The following is an 18,343-nucleotide window of genomic DNA, read 5'->3' as shown; positions in this document are numbered from 1 at the left end:
CGCAGCAGAAACGCCACGCTCACGCCACGCAGCCAGTGTGTCACCGGCCTTAGAATCAGCTACAGGGCGGGATTTGCGCTGAACGCGGAGACTTCCACCACTTAATATGTTCGTTTGGAAACACGAAAATGTACCAATGTTCCGCATACAAAATATTGCATTCGGTCATTCGGTACACACGTGCACCGTACCGAAAGCCCTGTACCGAAACGGTCTGGTACGAATACACGTACCGTTACAATATATATGTATGTATATATACATACATATATATATATATATATATATATATATATACATACATCTATATATGTATGTATATATATGTATATATATATGTGTGTGTGTGTGTGTTTATATAATATTATGATAATTACAGGTTATGTTATTTAATTAATACATTTTAATAAAAATAAATATAATTATTCTGATAACTTATAACTTAAAAGTCAATTCATCAATAAATGTACATTAAAAATAAAAGTCAATACATTTATTTGACAAATAAATAAATACATAAATAAATACATTATCAAAATGATTTAACAATTTATAAACATGTTAGATGCAGCTTACTAAGAAAACATAAATTGCTTTTCTTTAAGTTTTTCACTTAAGAGCTATTGTAGAGAGCTAAGGGGAAAAACAGCTTGAATAAAAAACAGTGCACCATGAAAATTTACCCTGAAGCACCAGTGTATAACAAAACACTGCTGAAACTGTACAAGAAAACAAATTAGGTTTGCTTTGATTTAAAACCATTCATGTTTGTGATACTTACATGTACATTGGTTGTAGTTGCAAATGTGACGTCTTCTGTGGCCCTTGGTAACCGTACGAATCAAACCCTCCTATAAAGTCAACTAAAGAAATGAGAAGATGGGGGACAAAAAAAGAGATGATTTATTGTACCGAATGCTGTTGTTCATTCAAATAATCACTTTTAGATTAAGTATCCCATGTGTGTGTAAGTGTAATAATCATGAGCAGTGGATGATCAGCGGCCGGACCCACTGTGAGACTGATATCTATGAAGTCCGGTTTGTGGCACGCTGCCTGTTAGATTATAAAATAGGCTAACATAAAGCAAACTGACAGGATTAGTCCCTGAACCCCTCTGTGAGGGCCCACCAGTTGTTTCAGGCCCTGGAAGTCCCGAGTATCTGGGCTTTCCACAAAGACACAAAGGTAATAAAGTGTGCGATAAAGATCCAGGCTTTGGCAATCAGAGGCTGTTTCCTAGACCAAGGAACAAAGGAGATAAGCTGTGGAATTAACAGAGAGCTTCTCTCATGCATCCCAAACAGAAGCAGAATGGAAGACTGGAACCATTATCATTCAGATTTTAGGGGGCATATACCTACAAATCCCCTAATCTATGTTGGTTTGATTGTGGAGTTAGACCTTTGTCCTGATCAGTGTTATCTGGGGACCCGCAGAGGTCAGTCTGAAAGCTTGCGCCAGCAGTTTAAACCAGAGCGCTCACATTTAGCAGGACACTGTTTGAATTCCTCTCTAAACATATATTGATATATAACATATCATGTCATTAATTAACATGCTAGTTCCAGTCTTTAAATTGATTGACAGTCCTTAAAATATTTCAAGATTTTAATAACATACACAAATTAAAAAGACAACAAAATAAATAGTACTAGTAATACCAATAAAACCACCAACAACAATAATGATACTGTGACACATCAACTCATATGTTATATGGATAGTTGATAGTTGTACGTTTTTAAGTGAATAGTTCAGATTGGGCTTAAAGGGTTAGTTCAACCCAAAATGAAAATTATGTAATTAATTAGTCACCCTCATGTTGTTCCAAACCCGTAAGACCTTCATTCATCTTCAGAACACAAATTAAGATATTTTTGATGAAATCGGAGAGCTGTCTGACCCTCCACAGACAGCAACACAACTGAAATGTTCCCAGGTCCAGAAATGGAGTAAATACATCGGAAAAACAGTCCATGTTACATCAATGGCTCAATTTCAGTTTTGCGATGCTACGAGAATACTTTTTTTGTGCAAAGAAAACGAAAATAAAATAATTTATTCAACAATTCTTCTCCCCTGAGTTACGTCTTCCGGCATTTTGCTTTGTTTACGTTCAGGGAGAAAGCGCGCGCATGAACGCAATCTGCTTAATAAGTGTTGTGAAAGCATGCGTATGCATAGCAATACTCTCTAAATGGTGCAAGACGCAACTCGGGGGAGAAGTATGGTTGAGTAAATTATGTTATTTTTGTTTTCTTTGTGCAAAAAAACAAAAAAGTATTCTCGTAGCACCACAAAACTGAAGTTGAGCCACTGATGTCACATGGACTGTTTTACCGATGTATTTACTATGTTTCTGGGCCTGGGAACATATCAGTTGTGTTGCTGTCTAGGGTCAGATAGCTCTCAGATTTCATCAAAAATATCTTAATTTGTATTCTGAAGATGTTCATATGGGTTTAGAACGACATGAGGGTGAGCAATTAATGACAGAATTTTCATTTTGGGGTGAACTGGCCCTTTCAAATAGGCCTTTAGAACCATCATTCACATTAAACACTAAAAAAATGTCTTTTTACTTCAAAATTTCACATTTAATTAAATGTGTTACTTGCAATTTCTTTGTAATTCTAAAATTAACTACAGTATTAATGTAATAAATATGAAAATAGACTACACAGTTTGTGGTCAGTAAGATTTTTTTTTTCATGCCAACCAAGGGTGCATTTATTTGATTCACAAATAGATTATTATTATGAAATATTATTACAACTTAAAACAACAGTTTTCTATTTTAATGTAATTTAAAAAGTAATTTATTTCTGTAACGTCAAGGCTGAATTTTCAGCATCATTACTCCAGTCTCCAGTGTCACAAGGTCCTTCAGAAATCATTCTAATATGCTGATTTGTTGTTTAATTTCTTCTCATTAGCATTGCTGAAAGCGGTTGTTCTTTGATGAATAGAAAGTTCAAAAGAACAGAATTTGAAAACAAATTATGAATATACTTACTGTCACTTCTAATCAATTGAATGGATCCTTACTGAATAAAAGTGTTACATTTTAAATCTTACTGAACCCAAACTTTTGAGCATACACACACACACAAAACATTTAAAACAGAAAACACTGATCATTAAGTCACGCTGCACTTCAGAACATTTCCATGTTAATGTCCTTTACATAAATATGTCTGCAGGGGGTAAATGTTCAAATAGATTCCTTGAGGGCAGATATGTGCTCTTAAACAGTTCTGAAAGCGTTTCCCCTTTGCAGTGAAAAAAATATCTCAAGTTGTTTCACGGCAGAAATTCTTCCTGGCTATTCCTGCCAAGATAATGAGAAATGCTGGGATCACTTATCCAGTAATGGAGTACAAAACAACAACAAAAAAGTACCATCGACTGTGGGCAAGTGGACAGATTAAACTATGGGCCACCTTGAGCTACAGCATTAGCATTCAAACCCATACAACAACTGTCCCTCGACCTCAACAAAACTACTCAAATAGCTATTTATTCCCTTTTAAGGGACACATCCCAGAAAGGAGCCGTTCTGTTTGCACGGGCGCTGCAGGGAATTAGACCGTGATAGACGTTTTCTCCTCACAGCGTCCATATAGCAAAGCTTTACGGATATTATGGATTTTGGCTTCACCCTTCCAAAAGCTCTTCCTCGACAAAGGCATTTGTAAACCGCACGCGGCATGCAAAGACTATCAGCATGAGCTCCCACCTCCCTGCAACCACAAAGCCTGATTGCATATCCCCGAAGGAAAGCCTTAACCTAATTTCCTTCTTATTGATGCAAAAAGTGTTTCCCCCGCAACCGACACTTCTTAATTCTCTCTCTTTTGCTTTATCGTGTTTTTAGAAGCAGAATCATTTTAAATACTGTCCTTTCTTTAAATGGACCCTGGGATTTTACCCGTGATAGTAGCTGTAATTACGTGTGGACCGTGTTGATTGGTTTGAGCTGTTCATTACCTTTGTGGAGGTGTTTCATGTACTATATTAATTAAAGCTGTAATGGCCAATATGGCGACCCGATTAGTGTTTCTACATGCCTTAGGAATCAAGCCATCAATATCGTTCACCTGCTTGGAGGATTCAGAGCTTCAGCGATTGTATTTCTCAGTGGAATTTTCTAGTGCCCACCCTTGGAACATCACGAGAGCTCCAGCAGAGACTAGGACTCAAGCTGCCCATGGACTGATTGGGAGAGACTTTCGAGAGGGATTTCCAATTACACAAATGTTCTAGAATCTGTCCTGATCACTGATTGAAACAATCAGAACCCCCACTGGACACCAGGAGTGCTGCTGAATGATGTTTGAGGACGTTAAGTGATCAGTGTGGCAGCAAAAGTTTTTGCTGCGCAATGCTTTGCACATTTGATTAATCTAAAGCCAATAAAATGGATTTTGTGAGAGAATGAAAGTTAGTTTTTTGCTTAATTAGGGAGTTTTATTCATAAGGTACTCTGAAAAAGCTAGTGAGTAACAATGCACACATTTCTAGGGATTCTGCTTTATTATGTTTTTCTCCACCGAAGAAAATGTTCAGGAAGTAAAATCTGTCAAAATCACTTACTGTGTGAGGAGATAATAGGAAATAGGCTAATGATAATATATAATAAAATACATATAATATATACAGGGCTGCACAATTTTTTTTCAGTCTGGTTATATATATATATATATAATACAGACCAAAAGTTTGGACACACCTTCTCATTCAAAGAGTTTTCTTTATTTTCATGACTATGAAAATTATAGATTCACACTGAAGGCATCAAAACTATGAATTAACACATGTGGAATTATATATGGAATTACATACATAACAAAAAAGTGTGAAACAACTGAAAATATGTCATAGTCTAGGTTCTTCAAAGTAGCCACCTTTTGCTTTGATTACTGCTTTGCACACTCTTGGCATTCTCTTGATGAGCTGCAAGAGGTAGTCACCTGAAATGGTCTTCCAACAGTCTTGAAGGAGTTCCCTGAGAGATGCTTAGCACTTGTTGGCCCTTTTGCCTTCTGTCTGCGGTCCAGCTCACCCCTAAACCATCTCGATTGGGTTCAGGTCCGGTGACTGTGGAGGCCAGGTCATCTGGCGCAGCACCCCATCACTCTCCTTCTTGGTCAAATAGCCCTTGATGCCTTCAGTGTGACTCTACAATTTTCATAGTCATCAAAATAAAGAAAACTCTTTGAATGAGAAGGTGTGTCCAAATCTATATATATATATATAAAATTAAGTGTTTTCTGCATTGATAATAACAAATGTTACTTAGGCACTAAACATTAGAATGATTGGAGTAATAGCTGCTGAAAAATTAATAATGCATTGGTAATTTTCCATTACATTACCTAACATTATCCATTAATTTCAGGAACATTTCTATTAACCGTAATATATATATATGTATGTGTGTGTGTGTGTGTGTGTGTGTGTTCTTACTAGAACCAGGAAGTATGACCATATTAGCCCGGTCCTGTCAACACTTCACTGGCTCCCTATCAAACATAGTATAGATTTGAAAATATTGCTTATTACTTATAAAGCCCTGAATGGTTTAGGACCTCAGTATTTGAATGAGCTCCTTTTACATTATAATCCTCTACGTCCGCTACGTTCTCAAAACTCAGGCAATTTGATAATACCTAGAATATCAAAATCAACTGCGGGCGACAGATCCTTTTCCTATTTGGCGCCTAAACTCTGGAATAACCTACCTAACATTGTTCGGGAGGCAGACACACTCTTGGAGTTTAAATCTAGATTAAAGACCCATCTCTTTAACCTGGCTTACACATAACATACTAATATGCTTTTATTATCCAAATCCGTTAAAGGATTTTTAGGCTGCATTAATTAGGTAAACCGGAACCGGAAACACTTCCCATAACACCTCATGTACTTGCTACATCATTAGAAGAATGGCATCTATGCTAATATTTGTCTGTTTCTTTCTTATTCCGAGGTCACCGTAGCCACCAGATCCAGTCTGTATCCAGATCAGAGGGTCACTGCAGTCACCCGGATCCAGTACGTATCCAAACCAGATGGTGGATCAGCACCTAGAAAGGACCTCTACTGCCCTGAAAGACAGCGGAGACCAGGACAACTAGAGCCCCAGATACAGATCCCCTGTAAAGACCTTGTCTCAGAGGACCACCAGGACAAGACCACAGGAAACAGATTATTCTTCTGCACAATCTGACTTTGCTGCAGCCTGGAATTGAACTACTGGTTTCGTCTGGTCAGAGGAGAACTGGCCCCCCAACTGAGCCTGGTTTCTCCCAAGGTTTTTTTTTTCTCCATTCTGTCACCGATGGAGTTTTGGTTCCTTGCCGCCGTCGCCTCTGGCTTAGTTGGGGTCACTTCATCTACAGCGATATCGTTGACTTGATTGCAAATAAATGCACAGACACTATTTAACTGAACAGAGATGACATCACTGAATTCAATGATGAACTGCCTTTAACTATCATTTTGCATTATTGACACACTGTTGTCCTAATGAATGTTGTTCAGTTGCTTTGACGCAATGTATTTTGTTTAAAGCGCTATATAAATAAAGGTGACTTGACTTGACTTGACTGTGTGTGTGTAAGGATAAGGATCACACTCTAGCTTGGACCAACATCTCAATGAAGTCATGCATAAAAACCCATATACGCACAAATATTCAGCATTAATAGACCATCACGCTACACTGGATGTATTCTGCCAGAGGGCTCCCTCTCCGTGATCTTAACATGTAGTGAAGGCACTCAGTTTAATGAGAGGCTGACCCTCCAAATACGGCCGTGCTTAATTACATTCAGAGTGAAGTTTAATGATTCTGATTACTCTGATTATGCACAGATAAAATGCAATGAAAATACTGGACAAAGAAGGGGGATGCCTAACAAATAAACAGCCACACAAACACATACTTTTACATACATTTCGCTGTCTGTCTTTTTTGTAGTTGCTCGGTGATGAGAGAATGATGAGAACAGGGAAAATAAAGCTTGACTCTGCAAGAGAACAACAGTATTGATCTTGGATGCCAGTGTTAGGCTGCATTTCCTTTGTTATTGTAGCTATTCCTCAAAAGACTCTCCTAAAAAAAAGTTATAAGCATCTGAGGGCAAAACACATTAAACGAATCACGATCTGCACGAGTTTCCTTTAGAACACAAATGGGGAAATGTTGGACAATATAGTGCCCAACGTTTTCAATAAAAGAAAGTGAAACAACAACAAAAAAACATCATAAAGATGAACTCCTATAAATCCATATGATAGTCTTGTGTTTTCCCTTTGTGTTCCACAAAAGAAAGTAAAACATACAGGTTTGCAATGCACACAAGTGAGTGAGTAAATGACAAGAGTTTTCATTTTGGGTGAACTGTTCCTTAAAAAATAAGGAATATTATAAATCAGGCCAACTTCTATCCTCTTTATTATTATCTAATCTTTTGTCAGGACAGAAAGGTGACTAAAGCGAATGACCCATGCCATTTACATTTTTCCCTATATATATATTGTAATTATAAATATAATAAATAATAATAAATATATTTGTAATATTGTAAATATATAATATTTATACAATGGTGGCCAAAATTATTAGAACACTAGTACAGTATTTTCCGCAGCTAAAAGATGGTTTTATGTCAGTTATTTTTATCTTTTGCTGTAGTGTGTCAGTTGAAAATATTAGTTTACATTTCCAAACATTCATTTTGACTTTAATTGTATAATTATCCAGTGAGATTTTTGTCTGACAACAGCCTGTGCTTCACACAGAAAATACTGTAATAGTGTTCTAATAATTTTTGCCACTGTATATGTAAATCATATATTTAGATCTGATATGATAAATATAATTTTATTGAGTTAAGAAGATATACTCACAGCTGTCCTCCTCTTCAGAAATGAGCTTCACAACATAACAGGCATAGATGAACCCAGCAAGCTGTGAAGAGAACAGAAGACAACATTGATTAGGACAATCAACTGTACTAATCAATTTGCCGATATTAAGGTGAAGTGTTGTGCAGCAAATAGAATTGGAAAAATAATGTTTCCAGAACTGGTTTCACAATCATTCCTAGCAACCTTTTGCAATGCCTGTGGTTGAACGTTGATATTAGACCAAGAAGAAGAAGAAAAAAAAAAAGAAAATGCAAGAAAACTATTGGGCAGAATGGCTATTTTCAAGTGTAAGTGGCACAAAGAAGTTGTAGCTCTTTAAAAATTAACCTTTAGAACATCATATACACATTTATTCATTTGAAATGCATAGTTTTTGCTCTCAAGAAAAAAAAAATATTGAAGAATCCTCTTTCAAGGATTTCCTCTTTTTTTAGCTTTTATAAAAAAATCAATCTTCCTCTTTCATCAGGAAATACATCAACAAATGCAATAAAACTGTGTCAACTCATTTCATGTGGTCATTATATCAGAATAAGCAAACAAACCATCACTGAAAACCATTAGTGGTTCATTCGATTAATTAGAGATGAAAAAGACCATACTTTTAACAGTAAAAAAAAAAACATGCTCATAAGTTCTGCTCAAATAAGAGAGCATCTGAAATAAAAGCAGGAGAGAATGAAGAGATCAAAGATAGAGGGAGGTAGGCTTATTTTCATTAAGGAAACAGGTGTTGTAGCGGCGAGAGCTTTACATCAAACTGAGACACCGCCACAGGAAATAGGTCTTTAGAGCAATGAGGACAGAGCGAAGCAGAAATGTTGGAGCCTCATCTTCTCTGCCGCTCCAAAACACAGCACTTCTGAATCATAGAAGCACACGGATGCACAAAGCTCAGATTTTCCTGGCTCTGAATCACTCATCAGCATCCGTGTTTAAAGAAAAATATGCTCGGTGGCGGGCTTGGGACTTCAACAGTCATTAAGAAGGATGGATGTGAAATGATGATGAAAAGATCGCATCAGAATATTGAGTAGTGTAAACACCTTTAACAGACAAACAAAAGACTTGGATCTTTTGGAGCAGACTCTTTAAAATGCTCAGGGAGCACAGCTGGGCTTTTTATAAACCCTCTTCATCAGAGAGCAGTGTTGTTGTGTGTTACACCAGGGATTTTATAGAACCGGACTGATTGGACGTCTCTGATCGAATCAAGCCAAATGATAGAGTGGGACAGCTTGAACTCCTGTCGTCTGCACTACCAAAATAAGGTCTACAGGACCCTTGTTGGGGGAAACACAGCACAAATAAAACCCCAGTTATGTAATCAGCCGATTTTTATTATTATTATATTTTTTAAATAATGAGCATGGTTATGGTTACTGGATATTTACATACAGCATATATATTATTTATAGAGAATAATGATTTAAATATTAATATGATTAAAATATATATATTAAATGACTGAATTTTAACATTGAACATGATATGTAAAAAAAATTTCAGGATTCTTTGATCAAAATAACATCATTTATTTTAAATACATTGTTTTGTAACATTCTAAATGTTTTCTTACTGCTACTTTTGATCAATTTAATGCATCCTTACTGAATAAAATATTTATTTGGATGGATTAACACTTTTAACACCATTAAGGACAAATAGAAACCTGGAAAGAAAAAGTAACAAAAAAACTTAAGCAATGCAATTAGTCACCTTTAATGAGTAACTCTATACTATAACATATTATTTTTAAAAGTAACATTCCCCAACACTGTGCCACAGTTGTGCTGAGAGCAAATGTACGTTGACATACCGGTAAAAAGGCCACCCAGACTTGAGATTATAATTAAGAAGCTGAACGCCATTGGCTATTCTATGAGATACAAACTCATGTCCCCTCAGGGAATGCTCTAGAATGCGGCCATGTTTACAAGACTGTTTATGTATCGCCATTTCTTATCATTTAAGCTGTTCATTTAACTAAACGAACAGAACAAACAGTCCAGGACTGCATTCCCAGTCCAATCCCTCTGGATAATCACAGTACGGTGGTAAATAATCACAGTACGGTGGTAAATGGGAGGAAAAGCAGATTTAGGATTCCGAGAATACCTCAAGGTCTTGCTCTCATTTATACGGAATAATATACCACTCTCTCCTCCTTCCCAGTGGCAGCGAAGAGCATTGGGCCGCGCTTGCACACATGCAATCCAAATTCAGACAGGGTCATTTACATAATATCGCACAGCTATGTGAAGGACGAAGGACCAATGTGGTGTCACCTGGGCTCAACACATTGTGCCAGACAGAAATTTGGTTCCCGATTCCTTGGTTCCTTGGATGAGGAGACAATGGAGGTGGCTAGCAGCTAGCATCTGTGTGTATGTGTGGGGAAAGAGGCGGATCAGGGTTCAATACACATAATACAGGCTGCTCTTTTGATTACCTGATACTATCATCTGCCCATTGTGTTTGCAAAATATGTAAACCAAATTAGCAGGATGTAAATACAGGGTGCACTAACTGATGAAGAGGGGTGAAAAAACACTTGCAAACTGCTTGCCCCAAACAATAATTATTTATATTGATATTTTTCTGGCCAAAATATATTTAAAATTTATGCTGAATATATGTCGAAAACAGCACAGCTAAAGGAAATGTAAGTTGAAAATGTTACATGTTTATAAGTTTAAACTTAAAATGGCAAAACCTATTGCAAAATGTACTTTCAAAAGTTAGAAAAATATATATCTTTTTTTTATCTTAAATTACATTTGTGGTAAATACTTTTATTTTGGACAAAACAAATGTATATATATAAAATGTCCAAAAATATGAGATAATATAAGAAACTGAAACTTATTAAAAGTATGTTTAGGTAAATATATAATAATAACTATAAAATCTACAGTACCTTGATACGTTTATACTGTAATATGTTTTGAATACATTTTGGACATTTTTATTGTTTGCAATAATTACATTTATTTTATTTTTTTCTTTAAAATGTAATACTACACACATACACACACTTCATTGCATATTATATTTTTCCATATTTGAGAACATAAAAATGGCCAAGTGTTTGTAATCTATACGTTTATGTTAATATTAGTGCTGTCAAACGAATAATCGTGATTAATCACATCCAAAATAAAAAATTTTGTTTATATAATGTATGTGTGTTTACTGTTTATATTTATTAAGCATATATAAATACACACACATGCATGCATATTTAAGAAAATCTTTAAATATACATGTACTGCTAAATATATAAATACATATTTCTGAAATTGTACAATAACTATATAAATATGGAACATTTTTTAGTTTTGAAATTCAAAATTCGGATTCGATTTATGTCAGAGTTCGGTTCGTTTGGATGATGTGAACGCTGGCTCCGAACTCAAGTGTGAAAGCACCCTTATAGTTAAACCTCACATATAAGTTTGCTCATTCTTCAAAATAAGTTTTATTGTTTAATATGTTTAACTTCAAAGCATGGAACAACGTCACAATGGAAAACATATCTGGTTTAGCACTTTAAAAATGCAAATGTTATTTAAGCTACATCTGCTACAAAGAAATACAGAAACAGGCTACATGTCTTACATGACACAGAATAGCAAACGTGCTTGTGTATACCGATTTACATACATGGAAATCAGAATAAAATCAAGTGCCTATGAAGAAACATTGATGATTTATAAAAATTATACATAGAAGAAAACACAAACACGTACAGCATTATTTGAAACAGGAGTGAATTCTGATTTCGGAAATGGCTTGACAGTCACTTCCTGCACAAGGTCACTGTCTGATACAACCACTCAAGCTTGAAATATTATGGGGCAGCTTTACAAACTACTACAATTTAGCCATTTACATTGAAGTAGTTTCCCTTCAGAGATATCCATCATATTAAAAAAAGTGCAGTTCTGCGATTTTATGAAGAGGTTATTCCCTTCAGTTTTCTCTCTAACCATGATAAAAGAATCTTTTATTTATTTGTTTAATTTTTGGCTGTGCCTTTGCCAAAACCATTCAAAATGTAAAAATATAACGGCCTCTAACGGCCACTGGTGTCAGTAACGGTTAGAAATTTCAGAACCTACGCAATGCTCCTTTAAATTAATACTTTTATTCAGCAAAGATGCTTAAAATGTAACAAAAAATACAAAATGTTAAATATTAAATAAATGCTGATCTTTTGAACGTTCTAATAGTCAATGGTTAATTAAAAATAAATAAAAATATTGAGCAGATATTAAGCAGCACAAATCTTTTGAACATTGATAAGAAGAAATGGATCTTGAGTACCAAATCTCCATATTAAAATGATTTCTGAAGGATCATGTGTCACTGAATACTGAGAAATGCTGCTGAAAACTTTTAAACTGTAATAATATTTCACAATATTACTGTATTTTTGGTCATAAATAATTGGAGCCTTGGTGAGCTTAAAACACTTTTTTCAAAAACTTACAACCCCAGTAAAAAATCTTACATCATCTTCTAAAACTTTTGGATGACTGGTGTTCTCATGTGTTTTTCCCTTTCACTAAGATCAGTTTCTTAGATCACCTACTTTCTTTCACTTTTTCAGGGCAGAATCACCTAGCTTAATCAATTTCGTATGTAGACACAGCATCAGTCAACCCATTTCTGTGCCAGTGTGGATGCCTGCTTCAAACTGCGCACTTGGCGGCTTGGACTAATTCACATGTCCTTGACTTCCTCCTCGGGCGCTGGGCCTCTCTCCAGGTGGGCTGCTCACTCCTGGCTTTTATAGACTGCGCTAGTGAGCTACTTAACATGCCAACAACCACCCATGTCCTGATGCACCAAACGTCTTCTGCAATCTTCCAAGTGCAAACACTTATTCGGGGGCAGTCGGCGTGGTGTTTTTTTTTTTTTTAACACAGCATTCTCAGCACAAATCAAGGGTGAATGGTTTATGCATTCTTTATGAAATGATTTAAATAGACAACCGTTTAGAGTGGCCGTGTGCTTGTAAAACGTGGACAGCTGACACAAAGAAATACTGATTATATTGACGCCAGGGTCGTTTATGGGGTGAGAGGAGAAGTGATGTGTTTTTTATGAGTCATCGTGGTAAAGTCAAACAGTTTTTTTCAGTAAAACGGTCCCGTCTTCAAATGGATTGAGTGTTGCTTGGCTCAAAGCAGACAGAACATCACAAACACGGCTAATGCCTTTGATTAGCTCTAGCTCAAGGACACAGATGCTAAAATTGTGAAAAATCGAACTTTTCACAAGCTAGACTGCATAAAATGACAAAATAAAAGACTGTGAGAATGAAATACACAAAGGGAACAGCTAGTTAACTGATAATGCTAACAATCAACTAACAAATAAACATTTTTGACAAAAAAACAAAAAATAATCACGGATGCGCAAACCTAGAGTTAAAGGTTTGTTCAAATCCTTAATCATAAGTATTAGAGGTTGACCAATTGATATGTTTAGTGATGATCATACTAGTGATGGGTTGTTCATGAGCAATTTGTTCAATTTAAAAAATTCTTTAATAAGACTCAGGAACATCGAATCATCTCAGCAACTGATTCGTTCATTTGTGTTGACCGCACATGCGCAACATCCTATTAGTTCTTTACAGGAAAACAGAAATGATTAATTCACCTCTTGAGTCTTAGGGTTCGGGTTTATTATGCGATGCGTTTCTGGTCTCAAATTTAAGCTTTTTTATTTCGTACAATATTACATTTATTTCATGATGGTTAACATTGAATATGGTAATAAAAAGTTGGCTTTATAATGAACGCGTATTATGAGAAAAAATCACTTTGATAAAGCAAAGATTATCTACAACTAATAGCATAAAATTCATAATATGTAATGTTTGTCTTTGTTGTAAGATACTGAGTAGGGAAGCGGGCACATGATAAAAGAACGAAAGCCTCGAACCCGAAGACTATTGTAGACTAATGCATTCGTAGCTTGAAAGCACTGTAAGTCGATTTGGATAAAAGTGTCTGCTAAATGCATAAATGTAAATATTTTGCTTAAAGGAACGAAATCACTCGAAAAAAGATTTGTTCACTTTGATAAAGGAGATTTAAAGATCATAGTCAGTAAATGATCCAAAATTTACACATTATACATAACAAGAGTGGCCTCTAGAGAAGGAATCACTGACACCTCGTTCTGTTTGTTTTGACATGCGAGACTATGTGCTACACGGCGTGGGAATTCAGATGTGCATTTAAAACATAGACAATGAAACCGTGCATGTAAAGTATACTAAAATACATGCTTTCATATCATTATAAAGTAATTCATATGGCGACTAGATGTTGCATTAGAGGAGAACAGCAGTTTGAGGCAAATGAGAGAGAGGACGCTAATGTAGTACTTCAAGCGGTTAAAACTGTGTCACAAAAATACACAGATATGTCAATGTCAATGACAATGTCTTGATATTTCTATTTGCATTGGTTTATGTCCACTTGGTCACTTTTATGCATCCGTTAGCCAGCGAAGTTGCAGATTAAAAGCTAGTGACATGAGAAAGTAAATTGATATGTTCATGCAGCCGACAGAAACATGTTATAATTTGTGTTAATTTCAATTTTTAGTAACACATTTAAAAATGCAAATGATCCAGTACCATGTACTTTGAAAATGCACCACATAACAGAATAGACTATTTTATTAGAGATGAACGTTCCAGTGTTTGACTGTAAGTGTTTTAATTGGGTCATTTGCTGTGAGCTACAGCAGTACCAGACATGCCATCTTTGACCTTCTTACTGTGCCACCACCAGTCTTAGAACAAAACGTGCCGAAGGAACAAAAGAATTAAACATTCAAAGCCTCATTTACAATTCAGATCATCTAAGATAAATGTCAGAATATTTCCAATCACAGGCACAAACACTGATCATTTGTTAAAACATTAAAAATGATTCAGTAATTGTGCTTTCAGAAAGTCACTTTTTGACCTAAATGGAATATCCCCTTGCTGTCTTTAGTCCTCAGAAGAAACCAATTTCAGTGCTGACCTCCTTGGGCCTCGTCCACCTGGCTGTTAATCTGAATTAGACGCAGTACATTAGCGCGGCTAAGGCCACGCTATAGCTCGGAGCTAGCAAAGAGAAGTCTTGTTAGCAATGCTAAATGAACCTTTTAAGCTTTTTAATCACGGCTAAGAACTTCTTTCATTCACTGCCTTCAGTTCTCGGCTCCTAAAGTGTGGTTTGGTAAGAAAAGGCATGCAACGAGGAATCTGGGGTTTTTAAGACAACATAGATAAACAATGTTACAACTATAAATCAAATGATGCTGTTATAAATTAACAACAACAGAAATATGCTTTGAAAAAAAGCATGGCGTTTTTATCATACTCCATACTGCGTAAGAGCACAACAGTACATTTTTTTTTAGATTGCTACTTAAAATAAGATCTAAACTAGACAAAGCAGACAGTCAAAATGTAAAAAAAAATCTATAAATAAATAAATAGCCAGGAAGCCAAGACCGCAGCCTCTTCCACATGTTTTTGTAATTTCTTCTTCAAAAATCATCAATAACAGACTTAACTCTCTATCTATTGCTGCCAATGTTTTTCTAAAGGCCAGCAATCCGTGAGTCAGTGCTTCAAGCCAAGAGTTTGCGCTTTGTTGGCAATTGGCAGAATTCGCCAGTGTTAGTGAGGAAGGAACACAAAAAAGAGAGTAAAGCAGACACTTTCATCACAACTGCTTTGATTTCCAAACAACACATCACACCCAATTTTCCACTTTCACAATTGAGCAGGCACTTAGCCAGAGGGGATAAGCTTCTCCATGACACAGTAGCACCCGATGCTCATAGAGAAAGCTCTTCTTGAGAAGAAACACAGCACAGATCTCCACAGACCACAGCGCTCCAGAAAGCATGTTGGTGAACCTGCCATGGCAAGAAAGGAGCGAATGAAGAAATCACACCTCTGTGTCTCCTATGAACTCTTTACTACAAAGAATAGAGATCGGAAAGAAAGCAATTTTATTCCATCTGGAGCAAAGGTTTTTTTTTTCTAAAGATGGATACTATATGTAAGGAATCTGACAGCTGGATACAGGGCAGCTTTTCTTATTTATAACATATACTGTAAGATTCACAATTTTCATGTATTCTTTTAGGGAGAATCTTACAAATACACTAAAATAATGAAAAAGGAATTAAGATTTTACAAAAAACAAAACAAAAAACAAAACATTTATAATTATAATTAATAAGAGTTTGTTATATCACAAAAAAAAGTAAAAAATTTTTTTAATTGTATGTAAAAAAAAGAATAAAGGTTTCATGAAATCAACCCAAGAAAAAATATAAAATATTTATAAAAATATAAAATATTTATAAAATATTTATAAAAATATAAAATATTTATAAAATATTGATAAAAATATAAAATATTTATAAAAATATAATATAATAACCGGCTTCTTCCCTTCTGCGAGGAATTTATGCATTTGAGCTCTGGTGTTTCTGCTTAATTTTTACTGGCTTCAGCAGAGCTGCTTTTCCTGCTTTTCCTTCACTTGATGCTAATTTATATCGTGGTATAATATAGCTAATATAGCATATAGCTCCATTGTGTCTGGATTGATTGTCTGCTGTAAAAGCCAACTCTCCAAGTAAAGAGCATAATTGCTCTTTGTTTACAGTAATGAATTCAGACATATCATTGATCTTGACAAAATAATGTTTGAATAATTGCTCTGCAAACAGGCTGCCAAGAGTGCCAAAGGTCTGGAGCGTGTTGGTGCACTGCACGCTCACTTGCATTTCCGGTTTTGCACTCTGGAAAGTGACAAAAACATGACCAGGAGTGATGCTACTGAGTACTGACCTCCATAAAGAATGGCATAAAACATACAAATCATAACAGCAGCCTTATGAGTTGTTCAGACAGCCGAAGGAAGCAGGAAGGAGAATTTGCGGAATGAATAAGACACACAACATTACACTTGGCAGACCTCATGGCCTCCTGACGTGTTAGCGCTCATATCTTAGAAGGAAAAGATGGGTGGCGGGCAGGTGTCCAGCTGAGATCGAGAGGTCAGGCATCGCTCAGAGCAAAGCCTCAACGACTCACGGATAATTGCTTCAGTGACCTCCTGAAGCCCTCCATCAGTAATGGCAATTTTATAACACACTAGAGATATTTCCTTTCCTGCTAGAGTATAACTGGGTAAGTGAAAGGTTCTATCCTGACAAACAGAGGAACAGACAAAAGGATTTAATGCTGAAGCCCACAGGCGGTGGGTTCGTTGATATTGGATGGCGAGGCTACTGGAAGGTAAAAAAAAAAAAAAAAAACCTTGCAAGTGATTCCAGTAAATAAATTGCATGTTTTGTTTTGACAGGGCTTTGGAATAATCTCTCTCTGTCATCACACAGGCAACATAGAAAACAACATCTCTGCCTACAATAACTGATGACAGACTGAGTCCATCCGCTAACATTGTGCATCATACGTGTAGAACATTGATCTTGGTCCAGACTCTGATGTATGAGTGAAAGGCTCTTCTTCATCACACAAGTCATTAATCTGTCAGAGTATTCAGATGAGATAACCTTCTAAAGATTTTAACAATTCTCTTTCTTGCTGGATTTCTCTGTAATGTCAGTGCTGAAGAAAAATCTCTTAAAACCCATCTACATATATATAGTTACTCATTAACTTATTGAATAAGTTGCTCAATATAACACTCAACAATCGCTCTAAATATATACAATATAACCAGCTCTGCTCAGCTGACTCCTGTCAGTTTTCTGCTCATGCCATGTGTGATGTTTGAGTAATAGGGCTCCGTCATTCAGCCGCGGTCGCCGATTTCTCTGACTTATCAGATGAGATGCTCAGCCACGTCAGCCAGGCCGGCGATTATCAAACCTCCTGTCACTCAGCAGCGGCCCGCGTCGTTACTCACTCCACCAGAGTGACGGAAAAAATAGCAAGACAAGAAAGAGAATGAAAGGGCTCAACAAATGGATAAAAAGAAATAAAAATAGACTTTGAATAAGATCACCGGGGAGTTGGGCCAAGTGTTGACATTTATGAGAGCTGATGGCAATCGCCTGCCGCACAGGCGTCTGCCAAGCTGATGATTTGCCGAGCACAACTCATCCTCACCACCAAATTAAGTCTTGAATCGAAATTGGCTATGGCAATAGGTTTCCATAGAGGTCTTAAGGGACTGGCAAGTAATGAGTTCGATTGATTTTCTTCTCCTCTGGGTGTTATGTTTTGTCAAAACAGTTACCTATTCTTCTTTAGGCGCTCCATAAATCGTTCATTGACTGACCGCTGACAGAAAGGTTATTGTTGTTGTTGTTGTTTCAATATAAATGCTAAAAGAGG

The 18,343-nt window shown here is 36.1% G+C and overlaps 1 protein-coding gene across 1 annotated transcript in view; it reads right to left on the bottom strand.

Annotated features, from left to right (window-relative positions):
* Window positions 1–18,343, bottom strand: part of LOC132106546 (sodium/potassium-transporting ATPase subunit beta-1-interacting protein 2) — a 163,986-nt gene that overhangs the window by 6,198 nt on the left and 139,445 nt on the right. The window contains exons 5-6 of the mRNA XM_059512322.1: window positions 7,921–7,981; window positions 782–863 (exon numbers count right to left, since the gene is read on the bottom strand). Coding sequence (XP_059368305.1) covers window positions 782–863; window positions 7,921–7,981 — 143 coding nt within the window. The remainder of the gene's footprint in view (window positions 1–781; window positions 864–7,920; window positions 7,982–18,343) is intronic.

Source organism: Carassius carassius, chromosome 27 (assembly GCF_963082965.1).
Source record: "Carassius carassius chromosome 27, fCarCar2.1, whole genome shotgun sequence".
Lineage (NCBI taxonomy): Eukaryota > Metazoa > Chordata > Actinopteri > Cypriniformes > Cyprinidae > Carassius > Carassius carassius.
Note: the sequence above shows the minus strand (reverse complement) of the source record. Positions and strands in the feature narration are given on the sequence as shown.